This window comes from Pygocentrus nattereri, chromosome 6 (assembly GCF_015220715.1).
Source record: "Pygocentrus nattereri isolate fPygNat1 chromosome 6, fPygNat1.pri, whole genome shotgun sequence".
NCBI lineage: Eukaryota > Metazoa > Chordata > Actinopteri > Characiformes > Serrasalmidae > Pygocentrus > Pygocentrus nattereri.
The window spans coordinates 26,330,976-26,353,698 of NC_051216.1; the positions used below are offsets into that span (position 1 = coordinate 26,330,976).

Below are 22,723 nucleotides of genomic sequence, written 5' to 3' on the forward strand. Positions count from 1 at the left end.
GTCACATACAAACACATCTGGGGAGCAGGCAGATCACTTCTAGCCATACGTTTTCTTTCAATTATAGGCGCACAAACTCACCACTATCTCACCACACTCCAACATGAAATAGCACAATCAACACATTACTACTGTCGGAAGAAAACCTTGTATCTCTAAAATGGTCATTTTATAGGAGAAGGAAGAAACATACCTTACTTTTAATGTAAGTCAATGGAACCAGACTTTTTCTCCCCAAGTAATTTTAGGTCATTTCTTTTAATCCATTCATCATGAAATTGACATACAATTTAAAGGGCAGCAGGTATTTTCAAATTATGTCAAAAACTGAAAAAAATTAAAAATGGAGTTACAAGGTTTTCCTTCAACAGCAGCGACATACAACATACATTGAAAAAAAAAAACAAACAACAAAAACAGTAACAATTGCTTCTTCAAGAAAGGGGAGACGGAGCCCCTTCTGCAACCTGAAGAAATCGGTTGCTGCCACAATACTTTTGGACATACAGAATGTGAAGGCTGTTAATGGATGAGAAGGGAACCGTGCACACAAATAAAACAGTCTTTGTGGCCTTATTTCAAAGTGTCACATCCAACATAAGCAGAATGTTCTCAAAAGCTGTGGCCAAAATGGCATAGTACTATACTATACATACTAATGAACGGACATCTACTCTCACTGCAGTGTAACTCACACTACACTCTCTCAGCCATTAACACTGGACTGACTCTCAGTTTTTAATCTACACATAAACACTACAATAGTCAAGCGAATAAAAGCTTTAGAACAAATAACCTAAAATGAACATGTCAACATTTCTTGAACATGCCATAAACAATGAGCTTCAACAACAACAACAACAACAACAACAACAACTTAATATATTTTTACTTATTATATTTTAGGATACTGTGTTAATACTTCACACATATTAAATATATGTATGCACACACATACATATACACACATTCAGAATGCAAATATTTTTCATTGTGCACTATGTTCATAAGTGCAATACAGATATTATGCAACTCTTATTTTACTCTTATTGGGGACAGTTGTGGGAACTGGCCCTGTGACCGGAAGGTTGTCGGTTCAATCCCCAGGGCCGACAGCACATGACTCAGGAGTCCTTGAGCAAGACACCTAACCCCGATTGCTCCCCGGGCGCTGTGGTTAGGGCTGCCAACTGCTCCGGGCAAGTATGCTCACTGCCCCCTAGTGTGTGTGTGTGTCTATTCACTAGTGTGTATGTGGTGTTTCATTTCACGGATGGGTTAAATGCGGAGGTGGAATTTCTCTGTTTGTGGGATTAATAAAGTATCACTTATTCTTATTTTGTTGTAAATAGTCTAGCGATTTAACTTTAGCTTTAATTATTTAAAATGTTGATAAGGTTTATACTGTTTCCCGTTTCTATTACTGAGTGCCTTACTCCTGTTACTCTGCTGCTGCTGTAATATTGTGAATTTCCCTGCTGTGGGACTAATAAAGGATTATCTTATCTTACCTTATCTTATCTTATCTTATCTTATCTTATCTTAAAGAAACACACACTACACCTTTTTGTGTAGATAGTGGGTAATTGCTTGTTCAAATTAAAATAAAGAAATATCTTATTGTTAAATCTCCTTTAGTGAGTTTGAGACGTTGGTAAAGCGCTCAGTGTTCACGCTCTTCCTCTCTCACGTCGGAGCCGAAGAGAAGCCCGAAGCCGATTGGCTGAATTTGCATTTCGACATTTCCGTCAAATCGCGGAAGCGCCAAATTTGAAACGTCTCTCCAGAAGACCGAGCGGTAACTTACAGCACCGTAGACCTCCGTAGGCCATTAGAGTACATTTTCAGTACATTTAATCTGCTGATATCAAAACAGAGGTGTGACCTTCAGCTACAGTAACTTTTGTTTGTAGTAAGTTACGTATCTGCGCTTTTGCTAACGTTGCTTAGCATTTGCTGCTAACTGGCCGTAAACACGCAGGGAGCCAGCTGTGTAAACTGATTACGCTGCTGCATTTAAAGTGTCTTGAATCGCTATTTCAGTAATTAACGTTAGGAGGATTTCTTTCACTCACTGTGGATCTTCTGGGTGCAGCTCGATCTACAATGGATTCGTCCCTACGGTTCTTCGCAAAGTTGCGGAGCTTAGCTCTGCGCTTAGAGACGGAGAGAGCAAACCTGGAGCAGACTGCCGGCCAGAAGCTGAACGAGGACGACGGTACCTGTTATTCTTCTTTATCTACCTACTGTTATTCTTCTTTATCTGCCTAATCTTTTTCTTCTTTATCTACCTAATGTTATTCTTCTTTATCTGCCTAATCTTTTTCTTCTTTATCTACCTAATGTTATTCTTCTTTATCTACCTACTGTTATTCTTCTTTATCTACCTAATGTTATTCTTCTTTATCTACCTAATGTTATTCTTCTTTAACTACCTAATGTTATTCTTCTTTATCTACCTAATGTTATTCTTCTTTAAATACCTAATGTTATTCTTCTTTAAATACCTAATGTTATTCTTCTTTATCTACCTACTGTTATTCTTCTTTAACTACCTAATGTTATTCTTCTTTAAATACCTAATGATATTCTTCTTTAACTACCTAATGTTATTCTTCTTTAACTACCTAATGTTATTCTTCTTTAACTACCTAATGTTATTCTTCTTTATCTACCTAATGTTATTCTTCTTTATCTACCTAATGTTATTCTTCTTTATCTACCTAATGTTATTCTTCTTTAACTACCTAATGTTATTCTTCTTTATCTACCTAATGTTATTCTTCTTTATCTACCTAATGTTATTCTTCTTTAACTACCTAATGTTATTCTTCTTTAACTACCTAATGTTATTCTTCTTTATCTACCTAATGTTATTCTTCTTTATCTACCTAATGTTATTCTTCTTTAACTACCTAATGTTATTCTTCTTTAACTACCTAATGTTATTCTTCTTTAACTACCTAATGTTATTCTTCTTTATCTACCTAATGTTATTCTTCTTTATCTACCTAGTGTTATTCTTCTTTAACTACCTAATGTTATTCTTCTTTATCTACCTAATGTTATTCTTCTTTAACTACCTAATGTTATTCTTCTTTAACTACCTAATGTTATTCTTCTTTATCTACCTAATGTTATTCTTCTTTAACTACCTAATGTTATTCTTCTTTAACTACCTAATGTTATTCTTCTTTATCTACCTAATGTTATTCTTCTTTAACTACCTAATGTTATTCTTCTTTATCTACCTAATGTTATTCTTCTTTATCTACCTAATGTTATTCTTCTTTATCTACCTAATGTTATTCTTCTTTATCTACCTAATGTTATTCTTCTTTATCTACCTAATGTTATTTTTCTTTATCTACCTACTGTTATTCTTCTTTAACTACCTAATGTTATTCTTCTTTATCTACCTACTGTTATTCTTCTTTATCTACCTACTGTTATTCTTCTTTATCTACCTACTGTTATTCTTCTTTATCTACCTAATGTTATTCTTCTTTATCTACCTAATGTTATTCTTCTTTAACTACCTAATGTTATTCTTCTTTAACTACCTAATATTATTCTTCTTTAACTACCTAATGTTATTCTTCTTTATCTACCTAATGTTATTCTTCTTTATCTACCTACTGTTATTCTTCTTTATCTACCTACTGTTATTCTTCTTTAACTACCTAATGTTATTCTTCTTTATCTACCTAATGTTATTCTTCTTTATCTAAACTACTGTTATTCTTCTTTATCTACCTACTGTTATTCTTCTTTATCTACCTACTGTTATTCTTCTTTAACTACCTAATGTTATTCTTCTTTAACTACCTAATGTTATTCTTCTTTAACTACCTAATGTTATTCTTCTTTAACTACCTAATGTTATTCTTCTTTATCTACCTAATGTTATTCTTCTTTAACTACCTAATGTTATTCTTCTTTAACTACCTAATGTTATTCTTCTTTAACTACTAATGTTATTCTTCTTTATCTACCTACTGTTATTCTTCTTTATCTACCTAATGTTATTCTTCTTTATCTACCTAGTGTTATTCTTCTTTAACTACCTAATGTTATTCTTCTTTATCTACCTACTGTTATTCTTCTTTATCTACCTAATGTTATTCTTCTTTATCTACCTAGTGTTATTCTTCTTTAACTACCTAATGTTATTCTTCTTTATCTACCTAATGTTATTCTTCTTTAACTACCTAATGTTATTCTTCTTTAACTACCTAATGTTATTCTTCTTTATCTACCTAATGTTATTCTTCTTTAAATACCTAATGTTATTCTTCTTTAAATACCTAATGTTATTCTTCTTTATCTACCTACTGTTATTCTTCTTTAACTACCTAATGTTATTCTTCTTTAAATACCTAATGTTATTCTTCTTTATCTACCTAATGTTATTCTTCTTTAACTACCTAATGTTATTCTTCTTTATCTACCTAATGTTATTCTTCTTTAACTACCTAATGTTATTCTTCTTTATCTACCTAATGTTATTCTTCTTTATCTACCTAATGTTATTCTTCTTTAACTACCTAATGTTATTCTTCTTTATCTACCTAATGTTATTCTTCTTTATCTACCTAATGTTATTCTTCTTTATCTACCTAATGTTATTCTTCTTTAACTACCTAATGTTATTCTTCTTTATCTACCTAATGTTATTCTTCTTTATCTACCTAATGTTATTCTTCTTTAACTACCTAATGTTATTCTTCTTTAACTACCTAATGTTATTCTTCTTTATCTACCTAATGTTATTCTTCTTTATCTACCTAATGTTATTCTTCTTTATCTACCTAATGTTATTCTTCTTTAACTACCTAATGTTATTCTTCTTTAACTACCTAATGTTATTCTTCTTTATCTACCTAATGTTATTCTTCTTTATCTACCTAGTGTTATTCTTCTTTAACTACCTAATGTTATTCTTCTTTATCTACCTAATGTTATTCTTCTTTAACTACCTAATGTTATTCTTCTTTAACTACCTAATGTTATTCTTCTTTATCTACCTAATGTTATTCTTCTTTAATCTACCTAATGTATTCTTCTTTAACTACCTAATGTTATTCTTCTTTATCTACCTAATGTTATTCTTCTTTAACTACCTAATGTTATTCTTCTTATCTACCTAATGTTATTCTTCTTTATCTACCTAATGTTATTCTTCTTTATCTACCTAATGTTATTCTTCTTTATCTACCTAATGTTATTCTTCTTTAACTACCTAATGTTATTCTTCTTTATCTACCTAATGTTATTCTTCTTTAACTACCTAATGTTATTCTTCTTTATCTACCTAATGTTATTCTTCTTTATCTACCTAATGTTATTCTTCTTTATCTACCTACTGTTATTCTTCTTTATCTACCTAAGTGTTATTCTTCTTTATCTACCTAATGTTATTCTTCTTTAACTACCTAATGTTATTCTTCTTTAACTACCTAATATTATTCTTCTTTAACTACCTAATGTTATTCTTCTTTATCTACCTAATGTTATTCTTCTTTATCTACCTACTGTTATTCTTCTTTATCTACCTACTGTTATTCTTCTTTAACTACCTAATGTTATTCTTCTTTATCTACCTAATGTTATTCTTCTTATCTAAACTACTGTTATTCTTCTTTATCTACCTACTGTTATTCTTCTTTATCTACCTACTGTTATTCTTCTTTAACTACCTAATGTTATTCTTCTTTAACTACCTAATGTTATTCTTCTTTAACTACCTAATGTTATTCTTCTTTAACTACCTAATGTTATTCTTCTTTATCTACCTAATGTTATTCTTCTTTAACTACCTAATGTTATTCTTCTTTAACTACCTAATGTTATTCTTCTTTAACTACCTAATGTTATTCTTCTTTATCTACCTACTGTTATTCTTCTTTATCTACCTAATGTTATTCTTCTTTATCTACCTAGTGTTATTCTTCTTTAACTACCTAATGTTATTCTTCTTTATCTACCTACTGTTATTCTTCTTTATCTACCTAATGTTATTCTTCTTTATCTACCTAGTGTTATTCTTCTTTAACTACCTAATGTTATTCTTCTTTATCTACCTAATGTTATTCTTCTTTAACTACCTAATGTTATTCTTCTTTAACTACCTAATGTTATTCTTCTTTATCTACCTAATGTTATTCTTCTTTAAATACCTAATGTTATTCTTCTTTAAATACCTAATGTTATTCTTCTTTATCTACCTACTGTTATTCTTCTTTAACTACCTAATGTTATTCTTCTTTAAATACCTAATGTTATTCTTCTTTATCTACCTAATGTTATTCTTCTTTAACTACCTAATGTTATTCTTCTTTATCTACCTAATGTTATTCTTCTTTAACTACCTAATGTTATTCTTCTTTATCTACCTAATGTTATTCTTCTTTAACTACCTAATGTTATTCTTCTTTATCTACCTAATGTTATTCTTCTTTAACTACCTAATGTTATTCTTCTTTATCTACCTAATGTTATTCTTCTTTATCTACCTAATGTTATTCTTCTTTAACTACCTAATGTTATTCTTCTTTAACTACCTAATGTTATTCTTCTTTAACTACCTAGTGTTATTCTTCTTTATCTACCTAATGTTATTCTTCTTTAACTACCTAATGTTATTCTTCTTTATCTACCTAGTGTTATTCTTCTTTAACTACCTAATGTTATTCTTCTTTATCTACCTAATGTTATTCTTCTTTAACTACCTAATGTTATTCTTCTTTAACTACCTAATGTTATTCTTCTTTATCTACCTAATGTTATTCTTCTTTAACTACCTAATGTTATTCTTCTTTAACTACCTAATGTTATTCTTCTTTATCTACCTAATGTTATTCTTCTTTAACTACCTAATGTTATTCTTCTTTATCTACCTAATGTTATTCTTCTTTATCTACCTAATGTTATTCTTCTTTATCTACCTAATGTTATTTTTCTTTATCTACCTACTGTTATTCTTCTTTAACTACCTAATGTTATTCTTCTTTATCTACCTACTGTTATTCTTCTTTATCTACCTACTGTTATTCTTCTTTATCTACCTACTGTTATTCTTCTTTAACTACCTAATGTTATTCTTCTTTATCTACCTAATGTTATTCTTCTTTATCTACCTAATGTTATTCTTCTTTAACTACCTAATGTTATTCTTCTTTAACTACCTAATATTATTCTTCTTTAACTACCTAATGTTATTCTTCTTTATCTACCTAATGTTATTCTTCTTTATCTACCTACTGTTATTCTTCTTTATCTACCTACTGTTATTCTTCTTTAACTACCTAATGTTATTCTTCTTTATCTACCTAATGTTATTCTTCTTTATCTAAACTACTGTTATTCTTCTTTATCTACCTACTGTTATTCTTCTTTATCTACCTACTGTTATTCTTCTTTAACTACCTAATGTTATTCTTCTTTAACTACCTAATGTTATTCTTCTTTAACTACCTAATGTTATTCTTCTTTAACTACCTAATGTTATTCTTCTTTAACTACCTAATGTTATTCTTCTTTATCTACCTAATGTTATTCTTCTTTATCTACCTAGTGTTATTCTTCTTTATCTACCTAGTGTTATTCTTCTTTATCTACCTAGTGTTATTCTTCTTTATCTACCTAATGTTATTCTTCTTTATCTACCTAGTGTTATTCTTCTTTATCTACCTACTGTTATTCTTCTTTATCTACCTACTGTTATTCTTCTTTAACTACCTAATGTTATTCTTCTTTATCTACCTACTGTTATTCTTCTTTATCTACCTAATGTTATTCTTCTTTACGTACCCTATTTACAAAGTAGTAACGATTACAGTGAAAAGAGATTAATGTTACAAAACACTGACAAAGGATTTCTCTCGTGCCAAATTGATAAAGCTGTAATCGAAACAAGGTGAATATTCTTCATTAAAATACATTCTAAAGAAAAAATTCAACGTGCCATCATGTAATGAAACCGTGATCTAGGAATAACACCTGACTAGTCATAAACATTTGCTACAAAATGCACTCTTAGTGTAAATGGAGTTTAAGAAACATTTTAGTACATGACACTTTTCTAATTTTATTATAATCACTTTAACGGTGAGAAAGAAAGCTTAATGTAAAAAATCATGCTTTGTCCTGACATTACAGCATCATCTCTTTGGCTGTTTGTGTTTTTTTTGTTTTTTGTTTTTTTTTTTGACAAGTAAGATGTGAGAAGTTTCCTTCGGTCAGTTGGTTGTTTTAATCAATTTGGGTAAAATCCTTATAAATTAAGGATTTCGGAATGTCCCGCACACAGCATATCAAAAGGCCACTGCGCTTATCATATTAAGCTATTTTAAATGTACAGTTTACAGTTTAAATGTTTTTGATTTGATGCCTTTTTATAGACGAGACGGAGAGTGGAGCTGTCCGAGCATTACATGAACTACATTCGGAGGTTAGAGGACTTAAGGTAAGCAATTGATTGAGGACTCTTTGGTTATTTTACTTTGGTCAAGAAGCTTGTTGCAAATCTCTTGGATAATCGTGCTGATAACTAACTGTTAAATGACATCTGCTGTTTCTACAGTGACCACAACAATGACCTTCTTATGTACTTATATGTTTTCAGAGGCAGGTTCAGGGCCAGGTAGCATCTCAAGAGGATGGGAGTGGTGAGCTGAGGAGCTTTATTAAAGCCTGCATGGTGCTTAAACAGCGGACCACAGAGGACATTGAAAGAATAAAGAGACACTATGAAAAATATGGGTACAGACCACGCAAAGCCTTCCAGAAAAACTCAGGTGCAAATCTGCCACGACTGTAGTGTTTTCAGTATAAGTGCATTGATCGAAAGTCCCTAAAGTGGAAAAAAAATCTACTATTTTTTTTTAAATATGTTTAATATAATTACTTCCGAAACAAACACAAAATCTGCTAAATGTGCTGAGCTTTATTAACTGGACCTTTACTTATGGTTTACCTTGTTTTCTAGAAGTAACTGGTCAGGCTGAAGCAGAGACCAAGCCTATCATAGAAAAACAGCCAGAGAGAGAATTGGCTGATGAGATGACAGAAGATGGAGAGGAAGCGGAAGTTCAGGAATCTAAAACACCTGAGAGGATGCCACTTCCAGCTGTTGACCAAATGCGTACTCCACAGCTCGCAGATTTTGGCCTGTCTGCACTCCACCTGCAGTTGGTGCTTGGCAATGCAGAACTGTCTGCATGTGAAGTAGCTCCTATCCCAGCTGTGTGTCTCTCACCACCCCCACCCCCTTTAATGACCATGCAGCCATCCCTGCCAAAGACACCCAGATGCTCTCTGGTTATGGATGAGGATGCTCCTACCCCTCGATTGGAAGACTTTGGTATTACAGAGCACACAATGTGCTTGAATAATGATTTCACTATGGGCTTGTTCCGCAAGAAACCACCAAAGAACAGGCAGACTTACAGGTAGACACACATCATTAGTGTGCTACAGAGTGTGTACTTGTGGAATCATATGTGGCTATATGAGAACACTGCAGCTCTGTACAATCTAGTACACAATCTTTGCATTAATTTAATGTTTTTTGCATCTTTATAAGCGCAACAGAAGAGACTGCTCAGAGATCACCTCCAAACAATTCTACTCCACCATCTTTTATCCCCCAAGAGAAGCTAAATGGTAAAAAGTTTTTCTTATATATTTTTTCCCACATTTAAGCTAGATGGTGGTGCACTTGAGTTGGCCCGTAGTTTCTTCAGTTTGCATGACAAATACATGTGTTATTTTTTAATAAGTATTATTTGAGGCTAAAGTGCAGAACTACACTATATTTCCAAAAGTATTCGGTCGTCTGCCTTCACATGCATATGAAATTGAGTGAGATCCCGTTCTTAATACATAGGTTTTAATATGATGCCGGCCCACCCTTTGCAGCTATAACAGCTTCAACTCTTCTGGGAAGGCTTTCCACAAGGGTTAGGAGTGTGTTTATGGGAATTTTTGGCCATTCTTCCACAAGTGCATTTGTGAGGTCAAACACTGATGTTGGACGAGAAGGCCTGACTCGCAATCTCCGCTCTAATTCATCCCAGAGGTGTTCTATTGGGTCAGGACTCTGTACAGGCCAGTCAAGTTCCTCCACACCAAACTCGTCCATGTCTTTGTAGACCTTTATGCACCGTGCTGGTGCGCAGTCGTGTTGGAACAGGAAGGTGCCATCCCTATACTGTTCCCACAAAGTTGGGGGCATGGAATTGTCCAAAATCTCTTGGTCTACTGAAGCATTGAGTTCCTTTCACTGAAACCAAGGGGCCGAGCCCAACTCCTTAAAAAACAACCCCACACCATAATCCCCCCTCCACCAAACTTTACACAGTACAGGTACAATGCAGTCAGACAAGTACTGTTCCGCTGGCAACTGCCAAACCCAGACTCGTCCATTGGATTGCCAGATGGAGAAGCATAATTTGTCACTCCAGAGAAAACGTCTTCAATGCTCTAGAGTCCATTGACGGCGCTTTACACCACTGCATTCAGCGCTTTGCAGTGATGTAAGGCTTGGATGCAGCTGCTCCGCCATGGAAACCCATTCCATAAAGCTCTCTACGTGCTGTTCTTGAGCTAATCTGAAGGCCACATGAAGTTTGGAGGCCTGTAGCAATTGACTGCAGAAAGTTGCTGACCTCTGTGTACTATGCACCTCAGCATCCACTGACCTGCTCTGTCATTTTACGTGGCCTACCATTTCGTGGCTAAGTTGCTGTCGTTCCCATTTGCTTCCACTTTATTATAATACCACTGACAGTTGACTGTGGAATATTTAGTAGCGAGAGAATTTCATGACTGGACTTTCATGACACCTGTGGCCATGGAAGTGACTGGAACACTTGAATTCAATTATTTGAATGGGTGAGTGAATACTTTTGGCAATATAGTGTGTGTATGTGATTCATCTGCTTGTCACTCACGGCATTTTTGTGGAATTGTGCTTGACTTTTCCCCAGTGCTAGGCTCCCTCTAGTGGACAAAACTTTAAAAGGCGTTCGTGTTCAGGAGAAATATTACTCAAAATTCCATTGATCAGATTTTCCATTGATTTACAGTTTTTTGGGTTTTTTTTTAACTTTTTAACTATAAGTTAAACCCATGTTTTGCTCAAGATAAGCCATAAATGCTTGTTTATTAGCACCAACAATTTTCTCCTGACTAATTCACAATCACTTGTGTTATTCTGTTGTTACACAGAGAGCATGGAGTCCCCAGAACTGCCTGCTTTTTGTACTCTGGATCTTAAGATGAATAAACAGCTAGTCTTGTCCTCTGCTCAGCCAATCAGTCCTCACTCCCCCCTTCACCCTGGAAATGCTGCTGCTACGCCTGAGCTTCCAACGTTTGAGACGCCTTTTATCAGCAAGCTGATTAGCGCAAGAAAGGTGCGTGTCTTAGATTCAGATATAGATTCCGACGACATTTAACAACATGATAGTATAGGCCAGAAGTGTAGTCTACATCTTAGGCCTGTGAGCAAGGACTAAATAAAGTAGTGAGCTAGGGACTGTTTTACAAAGCAGGTTAGCCAGATAACTTTAAATTTGAGAATCGGATTCAATAGGAATATTCTTCAGCTTTTGTTTTGATAACTAAAGCCCAAAGTCAAGCTCATCTGGCTAAACCAAGAAATCATATTTTGTGAAATACTCTCCTGGAGAGTGTGCATGTTATCACATTGATGATTGTATATCCACCAGTGATCCACTATATCTTTCCTAGGAGACCAGACAAGATGAGCAGGATGGTCTCACAAGATCACTGAATAGCATGTCCAACTTTTCAGAAAGCCCAGCAGTCACAGTTCCATCATCTGACATGTCAAAGATGTCAGTCAGCGTGTATCAGACAGGAGAGAGAACTCCTGAAATGCCAAAACTACAATCTTTTTTCAGTCGTTCTTTACCTTGTGTAAGTAGATATCATCTACCTTAGAATCACTTTTTAACTATTTTTAAGCATGCATTAAAACCAGATCTGTTCACCCCATGATTGACTTCATGTGATGTAGATGGGAGGAAATAACCAGTCAGGAATACCTGAGCCTCCACTCCCTGTACTACACACTAATGATGACCACACTGAGGACTGGTGTCTAGCCACCCCTCGTGTCCGGATGGAGTTCCAAGTAGAGCCGCGCACACCAGAGATGCCTGATATGAGTTCCATTACCCAGGATATCCTTAAAGTAAGATACCTTTATTACCTTTGCACTCACTATGACACTGTCATGAGGTGTGCTATCATAAAGGGAAGTTGTGCGTATATTTCTGCTTTGAGTATACTTATTTAATCACATGGGTGACCATTGTTTTACAGCATAGTTCATCAAACGTGTTTAACATACACAAAAGTATCAGAACAGTGTTCAGGAAATTGAAAATTGATTTCAAAGGTAGGATGTCCCTGAATAGCTACTTTGTCCCAATAATGTTTCAGCCCTTGGCATTTAGCTCACAACTTTTGTAAAGGAATTACTAGGGATCAAATCAAATCGTGATAACTATTGATAAAATTGGTGTATTGTGCTCCAATGTAAGATCTGAAACTCTAGTTCTAGTTTTGCTTTGTTTATGAATGCAGCAGTATGTTGTCTTTGAGCCACCGTGTGAATGCAAGACACTGGTGTTCCGCCACACTGGGGAAAAAGAAGAAATATTTTACAGTATTGACTTTTGTCATGGTCTTGTCATGGACGATTTTTACAGATGATAAAACAGGATGTAGTTTTTATGTCCCTGAAACCTTTGCATGAATTCTTATGTGGTTTTGTTATTAAACGAATACCCTGAAATGGATCCTTTGAGTTGTAACAACAAATGTAGCCTTTTTAACTCAAGCAGGCACTGTATAATGGCCCATTCTGCTAAAAACATCTAGCAGTTGTGGAGTTATGCTGATTTTGCTGACTTGAAATACATTGCAGTTTTGTCTAACCATGTAATTGATATGTATTATGTAATGAATTGAAATGTATATTTTCTCATTTGCTTAAAATGATATGCTTATATAAGAACACATATATAAGAATTATTAAATGATTATGAGCATATTTGTACAGTTTAAATCATATATATGTACACTGAGCATCAGGCATAACATTATGACCACCTCCTTGTTTCTACGCTCATTGTCCATTTCATCAGCTCCACTTATTATGCACTTTGTAGTTCTACAGTTACAGACTGCAGTCCATCTGTTTCTCTGCATTCATTGTTAGCCCCCTATTACCTGGTTCTTCAGTGGTCACAGCCCCCATGGACCCTCACACAGCAAGTATTGTTTGGGTAGTGGATTGTTCTCAGCACTGTAGTAACACTGATATGGTGGTGGTGTGTTAGTATGTGTTGTGCTGGTATGAGTGGATCAGACAAAAAAAACTCCAGCAGCACTGTTTCTGATCCAGTCACACCAGCACAACACAAACACGCCACCATGTCAGTGTTACTGCAGTGCTGTAAATGATCTTCCACCCAAATAGTACCTGCTCTGTGAGGCTCCATGGTGGTCCTGACCACTGAAGAACAGGGTAAAAGGGGCCTAACAAAGTATGCAGAGAAACAGATGGACTACAGTCTGTAATTGTAGAACTACAAAGTGCACCTATATAGTAAGTGGAGCTGATAAAATGGACAATGAGCGTAGAAACAAGGATGTGGTCACAGTATGCCTGATCGGTGAATTCTTGACCATTATTTTAGTGTGAAAATGTATTTTCGTGTCATGTGTCATGTAGCGGCAAATGTTTCTTTTTTGGGCTTTTCCTGTATGAACTAGTAGTTTGTGTTATCCACGTTTAATGAATGTTTTGTATTTATTTCTAAAGCTTGTATCTCAGGGTAATTGCAAACCACTTCCCTCTGCATCAGTGCAACAGGGCTCAAAATCTAGTTTGCAGACATTGGCAGCTGGGAAAGAGAACAGGTAAGAGCATTTTACCAGACTGAACCTGATTCTTGTTTTTCCATCCAAATAGTAGTCTTGCTTTATACATTATACTGTCTACTGAATTGCCTAGACTGGTCAATATAAGTGTAGCTTGCCCTTAGGCATTTTCCTCTGAAAAGTGAAATAAACATGCATGGTGAAGCAGTCTACCCATTCAAAGAAACTAGCAGCATTCAGTATGGCTGGAACTGGGGGTACATTTTCAAATGTTTGAACTATTATCTATGCCTTTAAATTAACTATTGTTGTTTTTTGTTGACAAGAGCTCATGTTCTCAATCATGTGTCTGAGAAGGAGTTTCATGGACTGGCATCTTACATGAAACAGATCCCCCTCAACAGTCTGAACCAAGTGATCAATAAAATTAACCTCATGGTTGAGCAGCGACGCAGAGGTCAGTGGAAACTCAGCCTTCATAGCTCACATTAACAATTAACCAGAACCTCTTTTTTGCCATTCTTTGTTATACTACATTAGAATAATCAACCTTCACAACAGCTTAAATATTTGACTTTGCCCTTTGTGACAGATGGTGACTCTAACTCTGAAGCATTTCATATGGAAGATTTGAGGAAGATATTGGACGTGGGGCCTCAGGCTCCAATGTACATCTTGTCACTTGTTGAACTGAAAAGGTTGGAGAATGTGCAGGGGTTTGGGAGAAATGCAATTTTCAAGATCCTGACTAACACATAAGGCTTTACAATGATTGTCATTTGTTGTGTAAATACAGATTTAGTATTTTGTTAGCTTTTTTTTTTTTTCAACTACTTTTTGGAAGGTGCAAATGTGTTTGTCACTTGCACACAGTTCTAAGTTTGGCATCATCAGAATACGAAGAACAATTTTTATTCTTTTTATTAACTTGTAGTGGAACAACTCTCCCATGTAAGATAAACATTGATTTGACAATAAAATGTAATTTATATAAATTGTATACAAATTCTACTCCTTACATTTTTTTTATTTATTATTGTCTATTGTTTTATGCACCAAGATGAGGAGGTGGTCAGTAATGTTTTATGTATGTGTATAGATAATGGTCCAGATACACAAACTAATAGTAACTAAATGGCATTTTAAAGTCTGATTCCATTCTTTGTAAATTGATTTTGCCAGAAGAAATTACTTTGTTAAAACACTTTTGTAGTGTGGTTAAATATTTAGTGTTAAATTGCAAATCAGTGTCACATGTGTTAAAGCACAAAGGTCTTGTTGCCTGTCTATTTGAGTCTTAATTACATCATGAAGTAAACAGACAACATCTAGGAAAAAACAAATTTATTCATCAATAAGTGTGTTAAATCTTAAAAACTCAAACCCAATGAATCTGGTTTAAAAAAAAAAAAAAAAAAAAAAACACAAACCCGATGAATCTGGTTAAAAAAAAACCAAAAAAAAAAAAACCACAAACCCGATGAATCTGGTTTAAAAAAAAAAAAGTCTGTAAAGAATCTCGGACACAACACAAAACGTAACCATGTAGACATGACTGTCGGCACCCAGGGTTCTAGTGTGGAGAGGGTTAATAGGGTCTCATGCGGCCTTGCAAAGGTGGAGCACGGTTTGGAGGAGTGATGGCGATGTCCAAGTAGTCTCCTATCTGAAAGCGCTGAGACTGCAGGGTCATGGAGTCATCTGCACCCTTACGGCCTGATACTGTGTTCCCAATGTCTTTTACTCTAACAAAACAAATGTATGGGATGAAGTATGCATGCATGCAGTAAAATACAACTTTTCCCCCTGTCTGTTTTCCTAACTTTGACTGAATGTACATGTCCAAATACCTGTAGATACCTGATCATGACACTGCTTGAAATCGCATGTATTAATAGGGAGTTTGTCTTGTACTACAGTAACAGACTCCTCTTTCATTAAAGCTTTACACTAGATATTGAACGCTGGATTTGACTCCATTCAGCCATAAAGGCATTAGTTAGGTCAGATACTGATGCTGGACGATTAGCTCTGAATCACAAATGCCACTCTGACACATGCCATAGATATTCAGTGGAGCTCCATCACTTCAGGTAATGCAAAGCCAAATGCTTTCATTCCTGACACTCAGTATTGGCCATGGTGATATTGGGTTCATGTGCAACTACATTATATTGGCACTATACTTTCACATGGAATATGTACACAATGGGTATCAGCAAAGGAACACCTTAAAGTAGCCAAACTGACTATTTAGAAGGGTCTGCATGCTTTTGTTCATGAGGCCATGGGCTACAGATCAGGCATAATTAAAGAACAGCAAATAAAAAGTTTAGTTTCATGTAACCGGACATGGACAACTTGTAAGCATTCGTGTATTGGACTGAGAAGAGAGATGTTCTACGTTACCTGTAGCCTTGCCGCTTGGGGTCTGGGTACACAATGGCAAAGCCGAAATGCGTGCCTTTTTTTCGAGCCTCGGGATAAACCTCCTTCACCAAGCTGGTCAGCTCTTTCAGTGTGGCGTCCATCCTATTACACACAAAAGTACATCAACATATAACGCTAGCTATCACATTTCCAATCCACAGAAGTCTTGAGAAGTGTAGTAACATTACCAAGTGTAAATCTGAAGCTCGCTCGACGGCACATTTCCCCGGGCAAACTCATCCATTCGGTGATGCCTGCCATTATTCGTCGTGAAAACTCTAAGCAGCAGCGGACAGGTCTGCAACAGGAAGACAGCATATGTAACTACAACACATTCTCCGCCAATATGAAGAACCATTTCACTAAGCAAAGAACCATTTAAGCATGAAACGCTTCTATATAGAACTAGTGGTTCCAAACAGAACCATTTCCTTTACTGAAGAACCATTTTAAATGTAAGTAACGTTATCAGGTTAGCTAAGCTAACAGGCGAAGCTAGCTAGCTACTTTTTTCTCCACCATTTACGGAGCTGCGAGCAGTGTAACGCTAACCGATCGCCAGAACGAAGCAGAACACCCCAACATTTCAGCACCAACGCCACATGGTTACATTTACCCAGAAATACTAAAAAGCTTTACCGATAATCTCATAAACACCAGCTAGCCGGTTCGCCAGCTAACAGACTGTGTACTCAGCGTTAGCCTAACACGTTCGCTGCTGCGAGGAAACCGAAGAAATAGCCGGTGTAGCTACCTTTTCTCTGTCGACTGGCTTCTCCGGCTCTTTCTTGATTTCCTCCTGAGTAACTCTCGATTCGACGGCCATCGCAATCCTCTCTCTCGAGTAAAAATACGGACTGAACCTCCACAAAGTGCTGCTATTGCCGACCTAAAGGAACCTCGTCCAGCAGGCGCCTGCTGATGACGTGCCACGCCGCGCTCGAGCGAGTCGGCTAATCGCGGCGCGCGGAGCGGATCCCAGCTGGTGACGCGCTCCGCAGCCGTCCATGCATTTCTATGGCAGCTTCCCCCACCGCCATTTTGGGAGTCAGAATCTTAACAGTGGCGGTGAGAGGCTGAAGACGTCCATGCCTTTGGTGTCTTTAATATGGTTCACACGTGTGTGGTGGCAGGTTGTCGGAACAGGAGAACTCCCGGCACCGCCTTGTCCTTCTACAGGTTCCCGCGGGACCCGGAGAGAAAGCAGCGCTGGATCGCCGCTGTGAATCGTGAGGGCTGGATGCCAAATGAGGGCAGCAGACTCTGCAGCACACACTTCATTTCAGGTAACGGCTGTCTGTGTGCAAAAAGTTCTGTAACAGTAATATACCATCCACAGAATGTGATGGACCAGCCTTCATGCTATAGCTGACCATCAGTGAGCTTACATGGGGGGAGGAACCAGGCAGGAGATGGTCTCAGTGCATTTATTTATTTATTTTTATTTTATTTCAATGAGCTTGCTCTTAACTCTGTCCATTTCTTGCCCATGTCACAGGTAGACAAGTAAAGAATCCTAGGTCTCCAGACTACGTCCCTTCAGTTTTCACCTCTGCTGCCCTCTCCTCAAATATAAAAGAACCTAATCACTTTGAGCCTTACGACAAACAAGAAGCACAAGTGGAGGCTGCCAATGCCTTGCTTTTCCTGCAAGGCCAAGCACGTTTAAATGCAGATGTTAGCCATGACCACTGTCAAGGAGATCCTGAAAGTGCAAGCTCCTCCCTAAACAGTGATGATGAAGAGGATGACGATGACGATGACGACGACGATGAAGTAGAAGAAGAAGAAAGTCTAACGGAAACTGAAGAGCGGAACAAAGAGATGCCACTCAGAAATAGTTCCACACAGTTAGTTAACTATGAGGCCAGTCTCAATGCCCTGAAAAAGGAGAACACGGAGCTAAGGGAATCGTTAGAGAAGATGTCACTCACTGAAGCCTCTTTCAGGAATGATCCAGAAAAAGTTCAGTTCTATACCGGATTGCCAAACTATTTTGTGTTTGAGACAGTAATGTGGCTGCTCGTGCCCCACATGAAGGGGGACAGAAATGCCAAGCTTTCAAAGTTCCAACAGTTACTTCTGACATTAATGAGACTTAGACTTGATCTTAGGAATCAGGACTTGGCCTATCGTTTTGGAGTTAAAGTTACCACGGTAACCAGAACTGTTCACCGAATCATCAACATAATGTTTACCACTCTTGTACCCACTGCTGTCTATTGGCCATCTAGAGTGGAACTCCGGAAAAACCTTCCAGCAGCTGTGAAATGCTCACATCCAGACTGTGCCGTGATTATAGACTGCTTTACGGTGTCCCTTGAAAAAGCAGTCAGTGTAGATGTAAATCCTCTAGGTGCCACATCAACAACAGAGATGGTCACTCAGTCGCTACACCCAGCTTCTGTCAGTGAACTCAAATATGTGATTGGTGTTGCCCCCCAAGGTGTCGTCATGTTTGTCTCCAGGGGGTCGCCTGGTAATGTTAGTGATAAGACTCTAGTACAGAGTTGTGGTCTTCTCTGCAAACTCCTTCCTGGTGATGTGGTACTAGCTGAGCGAGATTTTGACATTGGGGACTTGGTGGGCGCTTGCAGAGCTGAGCTCAAAATCACTAGTAGTGATCAGATTGGCCGAAGTGACCAGAGTATGAGAGAGCAGGCCTCACTGGTCACTGCAGAAAGAATTAATGTGTATAAGCATGTGGGGAGGGTCATACAAATGGTCAAAAAAAGATACTCTATGCTGACTGGACCAGTGGAGAGTCCTTTCACTGTTGTAGACCGTAGCTCAGATGTGACCACTTTTGACAAGATAGTACAGGTTGCCTGTGCCTTAAACAACCTGTGTATTTCTGCTGTCCCACTAGAGTGATTTGCATCATAGAGTATGTGCAATATCTGGATGATGGGTAATGACACTGAAGGGAGTACACTTAATGGGCCTTGTTATGCTTGTACTGTGCTCATACATTTTTTAAATGTATTTCAAGCCTACTATCTTTTCATACCCAGTTCAGTTGTTTCTATTCACATGAAGTCTCTCTGCATCCTTTGACATAATTACTTCAGGAGAATGAAGGCTGCACATACTCCAGTTCCATGTGTCGTGTGTCATGTAATTTTCCTTCAAAAAAAAAAAAAAAAAGACAACATGGTGACTGTATGTCCCAGAATCGCAGACAAAAATGTGCAGCTAAGGGGTTCTCAAGTGATGCAACCATCCAGGTGTTGGCTCTATCGGAGATTACAGGTTCGATCCCAGGTGACGCTATAGCAATCCATAACTGGGAGTCCAAGAGCACAATTGGCCTTGCACTCTCTCACCCTGTCACTCAGCACAGAGGTAGCCAGTGCAGGTGTCTGTTATCTGACACAAAGGAATGGGCAGTAAATGTTCTTCAAGTGTGTTCAGCTGTCTACTGACGTTGCGTGAGAAAAGTTGCAGTAACTGGCTTGTACCTGGCCTCACAAATGCTCTTGTGGCTAAATGTAAATCAGATCTTCACAGCACTGTTCCACAATCTAGTGTGAAGGTTTCCCAGAAGAGTAGAGGCTGTCACTGCAGCAAAGGGGGACAAACTCCCTATGAATTCGCTTGATTTCAGAAAAAACATTGGATGAGCAGGTGTCTGTCAACTTTTGGACTACAGTTTATAGTGCCACTTAATCGTAGTTCTGAAGTTCAGGCCTTTTAAATTGAAACGGAACATTCCATGCATACTTTGTTTTTGTTGTATTGATGGTAAGATCTTATAACCCAATGTTATCTCCGTGCTACAGAACAAGCCCTTTAGTCAGAGATGGTGTTAGCAGTCCTCATGTCTTAGTGCCTTAGCCGATATAAAGGCAATACAGTGGTGTTTTTTTGTGCAGATCCATTTTACTTGGACCTGGCTGACAGTCTTTTGTCATTAAACTGTAATGACTATTGGTTCTATTGTTTCTTAACAAGTTGCCATTCTGTGTTAGTGCCATAAAGTTATAAGACAAAGGCATAATAAGTTATTATTTTTTATTGTTATACCTTGTATCAACACTAATAACCTCTTGCATGCTGTATTTACTTCTAGCTGTAGTATTTTTATATGTTTGTCTCTCAGCATATGCTGAGTTTGGGCATTATGTGCACTTTGTCACATTGCTGGTGTTTCTCACTCTTCTGACGTAATACCTATTGCTGCATTTGGCTGTGTTTGTACATGACTACTGGAAAATGATATATGGTGCATTCAGATACACTAATTGTACACAGACATATGCAGATTTGGTGATCTAATTATTGTTGCCTGGAATTACTGCATATGTGATGTGTAGATTGTAGGATTTGCACAAAGTCTGCATTGCTCAAACATATCTTAGTCCTTTTTACTTGCTTTACAGATGTGGGCTTGTATGGAAATACTGTTATTCTTTAATGTAGCATCCTGTTTATTAAATATACTCTATGGATATGCTTCGCCGCAGAGTGATACTCATTTGAAGTGCTGTTTTTTCTCCTGCTTCTGTGTGTATTCAGATTTTTTCACTCTTTAAGGTCCAAGTCATGAATTTGTACATTTTCAGGAACAGATCTTTGTCAAGTCTTAATTAAAGTTGTATCAGTGTGTCAAAATACATCTGAAAACGTTAAGTTTTAAAAGTATGTGATTTAAAAGAGGCCTATCCCTGGAATAGACTGGTAGAGATTAAGCAGCAAGATCTATCAGTGGTCCTGTGTGGGGGGAGGAAGAATTTTGTACAAGGATAAGTAGTGAAATTAGATCATCACAAGTGGCCTATTCTGTGTGATTTGGTTTAAAAACTAAATGTGTAGTCAATGACCTTGATAGACTGAAGAACATGTTCTGTTGTGTTAAATACTATGTTTCATAAATGTATAAATAATTTATAAATAATACAATATTATGTTCTGAGAAGACCAGAAAATCTGATAAGAAAAGGAAAGTTAGGAATTGTCAGTAAGCTTCATACAACCCCAATTCCATTGAAGTTGGGAAGTTGTGTAAAACATGAATAAAAACAGAATACGATAATTTGCCAATCCTTTTCAACCTATATTCAATTGAATACATTACAAAGACAAAATATTTAATGTTCAAATGCATAAACTTTATTGTTTTTTGCAAATATTCACTCTTTTTGAATTTGATGCCTGCAACACGTTTCAAAGAAGTTGGGACAGGGGCATGTTTACCACTGTGTTACATCACCTTTCCTTTTAACAACACTCAATAAGCGTTTGGGAACTGAGGACACCAATAGTTAAAGCTTTGTAGGTGGAATTCTTCCCCATTCTTGCTTGATGTACAACTTCAGTTGATCAACATTCCGGGGTCTCCCTTGTCGTATTTTGTGCTTCATAATGTGCCACACATTTTCAATGGGAGACAGGTCTGGACTGCAGGCAGGCCAGTCTAGTACCTACACTCTTTTACTATGAAGCCACGCTGTTGTAACACGTGCAGAATGTGGCTTGGCATTGTCTTGCTGAAATAAGCAGGACATCCCTGAAAAAGACGTTGCTTGGATGGCAGCATATGTTGCTCCAAAACCTGTATGTACCTTTCAACATTAATGGTGCCTTCACAGATGTGCAAGTTACCCATGCCATGGGCACTAACACACCCCCAGACCATCAGAGACGCTGGCTATGGAACTTTGCGCTGATAACAATCCGGACAGTCCTTTTCCTCTTTGGCCCAGAGGACACGACATCCATGATTTCCAAAAACAATTTGAAATGTGGACTCATCAGACCACAGGACACTTTTCCACTTTCCGTCAGTCCATCTCAGATGAGCTCGGGTCCAGAGAAGCCGGCGGCATTTCTGGGTGTTGTTGATATCTGGCTTTCGCTTTGCATGGCAGAGTTTTAACTTGCACTTGTAGATGGAGCAACAAACTGTGTTCAATGACAGTGGTTTTCTGAAGTGTTCCTGAGCCCATGTGGTAATATCCGTTACAGAATGATGTCGGTTTTTAATGCAGTGCCGCCTGAGGGATTGAAGGTCTCGGGCATTCAATGTTGGTTTTCTCCCTTGATGCTTACTTGCAGAGATTTCTCCAGATTCTCTGAATCTTTTGTTGATATTATGGACTGTAGATGATGAAACCCCTAAATTCCTTGCAATTGCACGTTGAGAAACATTGTTCTTAAACTGTTGGATTATTTGCTCACGCAGTTGTTCACAAAGTGGTGAACCTCGTCCCGTCCTTGCTTGTGAACGACTGAGCCTTTCAGGGATGCTCCCTTTATACTCAATCATGACACTCACCTGTTTCCAATTAACCTGTTCACCCTGTGGAATGTTCCAAACAGGTGTTTTTTGAGCATTCCTCAACTTTCCGAGTCTTTTGTTGCCCCTGTCCCA

The 22,723-nt window shown here is 37.1% G+C and overlaps 3 protein-coding genes across 4 annotated transcripts; 2 read left to right on the forward strand and 1 right to left on the reverse strand.

Moving 5' to 3' along the window:
- Nucleotides 1-1,719: 1,719 nt before the first annotated feature.
- Nucleotides 1,720-15,073, forward strand: ska3 (spindle and kinetochore associated complex subunit 3). 2 transcript variants are annotated; one of them, XM_037539669.1, is made up of 12 exons: nt 1,720-1,878; nt 2,096-2,218; nt 8,403-8,467; nt 8,627-8,798; nt 8,990-9,452; nt 9,587-9,666; nt 11,233-11,420; nt 11,758-11,946; nt 12,047-12,223; nt 13,862-13,959; nt 14,247-14,377; nt 14,513-15,073. In XM_037539669.1, the coding sequence occupies exons 2-12, from the start codon at nt 2,107-2,109 to the stop codon at nt 14,677-14,679; spliced, it is 1,842 nt and encodes a 613-aa protein (XP_037395566.1). In that variant the 5' UTR covers nt 1,720-1,878; nt 2,096-2,106; the 3' UTR covers nt 14,680-15,073. The 2 variants fall into 2 exon arrangements, with proteins under 2 accessions (XP_037395566.1, XP_017560050.1); XM_017704561.2 differs by having other exon boundaries at nt 1,770-1,798.
- Nucleotides 15,074-15,249: 176 nt separating this feature from the next.
- On the reverse strand, nt 15,250-17,279 carry sap18 (Sin3A-associated protein). The gene is made up of 4 exons (XM_017704562.2): nt 17,105-17,279; nt 16,539-16,648; nt 16,330-16,452; nt 15,250-15,665 (listed from the first exon to the last, which is right to left on the reverse strand). The coding sequence occupies exons 1-4, from the start codon at nt 17,174-17,176 to the stop codon at nt 15,509-15,511; spliced, it is 462 nt and encodes a 153-aa protein (XP_017560051.1). The 5' UTR covers nt 17,177-17,279; the 3' UTR covers nt 15,250-15,508.
- Nucleotides 17,280-17,336: 57 nt separating this feature from the next.
- On the forward strand, nt 17,337-20,801 carry LOC108431431. The gene is made up of 2 exons (XM_017704563.2): nt 17,337-17,636; nt 17,849-20,801. Exons 1-2 carry the CDS (start codon nt 17,459-17,461, stop codon nt 19,222-19,224), a joined length of 1,554 nt encoding a protein of 517 aa, XP_017560052.1. The 5' UTR covers nt 17,337-17,458; the 3' UTR covers nt 19,225-20,801.
- Nucleotides 20,802-22,723: the final 1,922 nt, after the last annotated feature.

Bases quoted from the DNA above. Each gene is read 5' to 3' on its own strand.
- LOC108431431 (XM_017704563.2), top strand. From the start codon at position 17,459: ATGGTTCACACGTGTGTGGTGGCAGGTTGTCGGAACAGGAGAACTCCC. The intron at 17,637-17,848 runs GTAACGGCTGTC...CCCATGTCACAG, and splicing joins CAGCACACACTTCATTTCAG to GTAGACAAGTAAAGAATCCT.
- ska3 (XM_037539669.1), top strand. From the start codon at position 2,107: ATGGATTCGTCCCTACGGTTCTTCGCAAAGTTGCGGAGCTTAGCTCTG. The intron at 2,219-8,402 runs GTACCTGTTATT...GCCTTTTTATAG, and splicing joins GAAGCTGAACGAGGACGACG to ACGAGACGGAGAGTGGAGCT. The intron at 11,421-11,757 runs GTGCGTGTCTTA...TATCTTTCCTAG, and splicing joins AGCTGATTAGCGCAAGAAAG to GAGACCAGACAAGATGAGCA.
- sap18 (XM_017704562.2), bottom strand. From the start codon at position 17,176: ATGGCCGTCGAATCGAGAGTTACTCAGGAGGAAATCAAGAAAGAGCCG. The intron at 16,649-17,104 runs GTAGCTACACCG...TTCCTGTTGCAG, and splicing joins AGCCAGTCGACAGAGAAAAG to ACCTGTCCGCTGCTGCTTAG. The intron at 15,666-16,329 runs GTAACGTAGAAC...TTGTTTTGTTAG, and splicing joins CCCAAGCGGCAAGGCTACAG to AGTAAAAGACATTGGGAACA.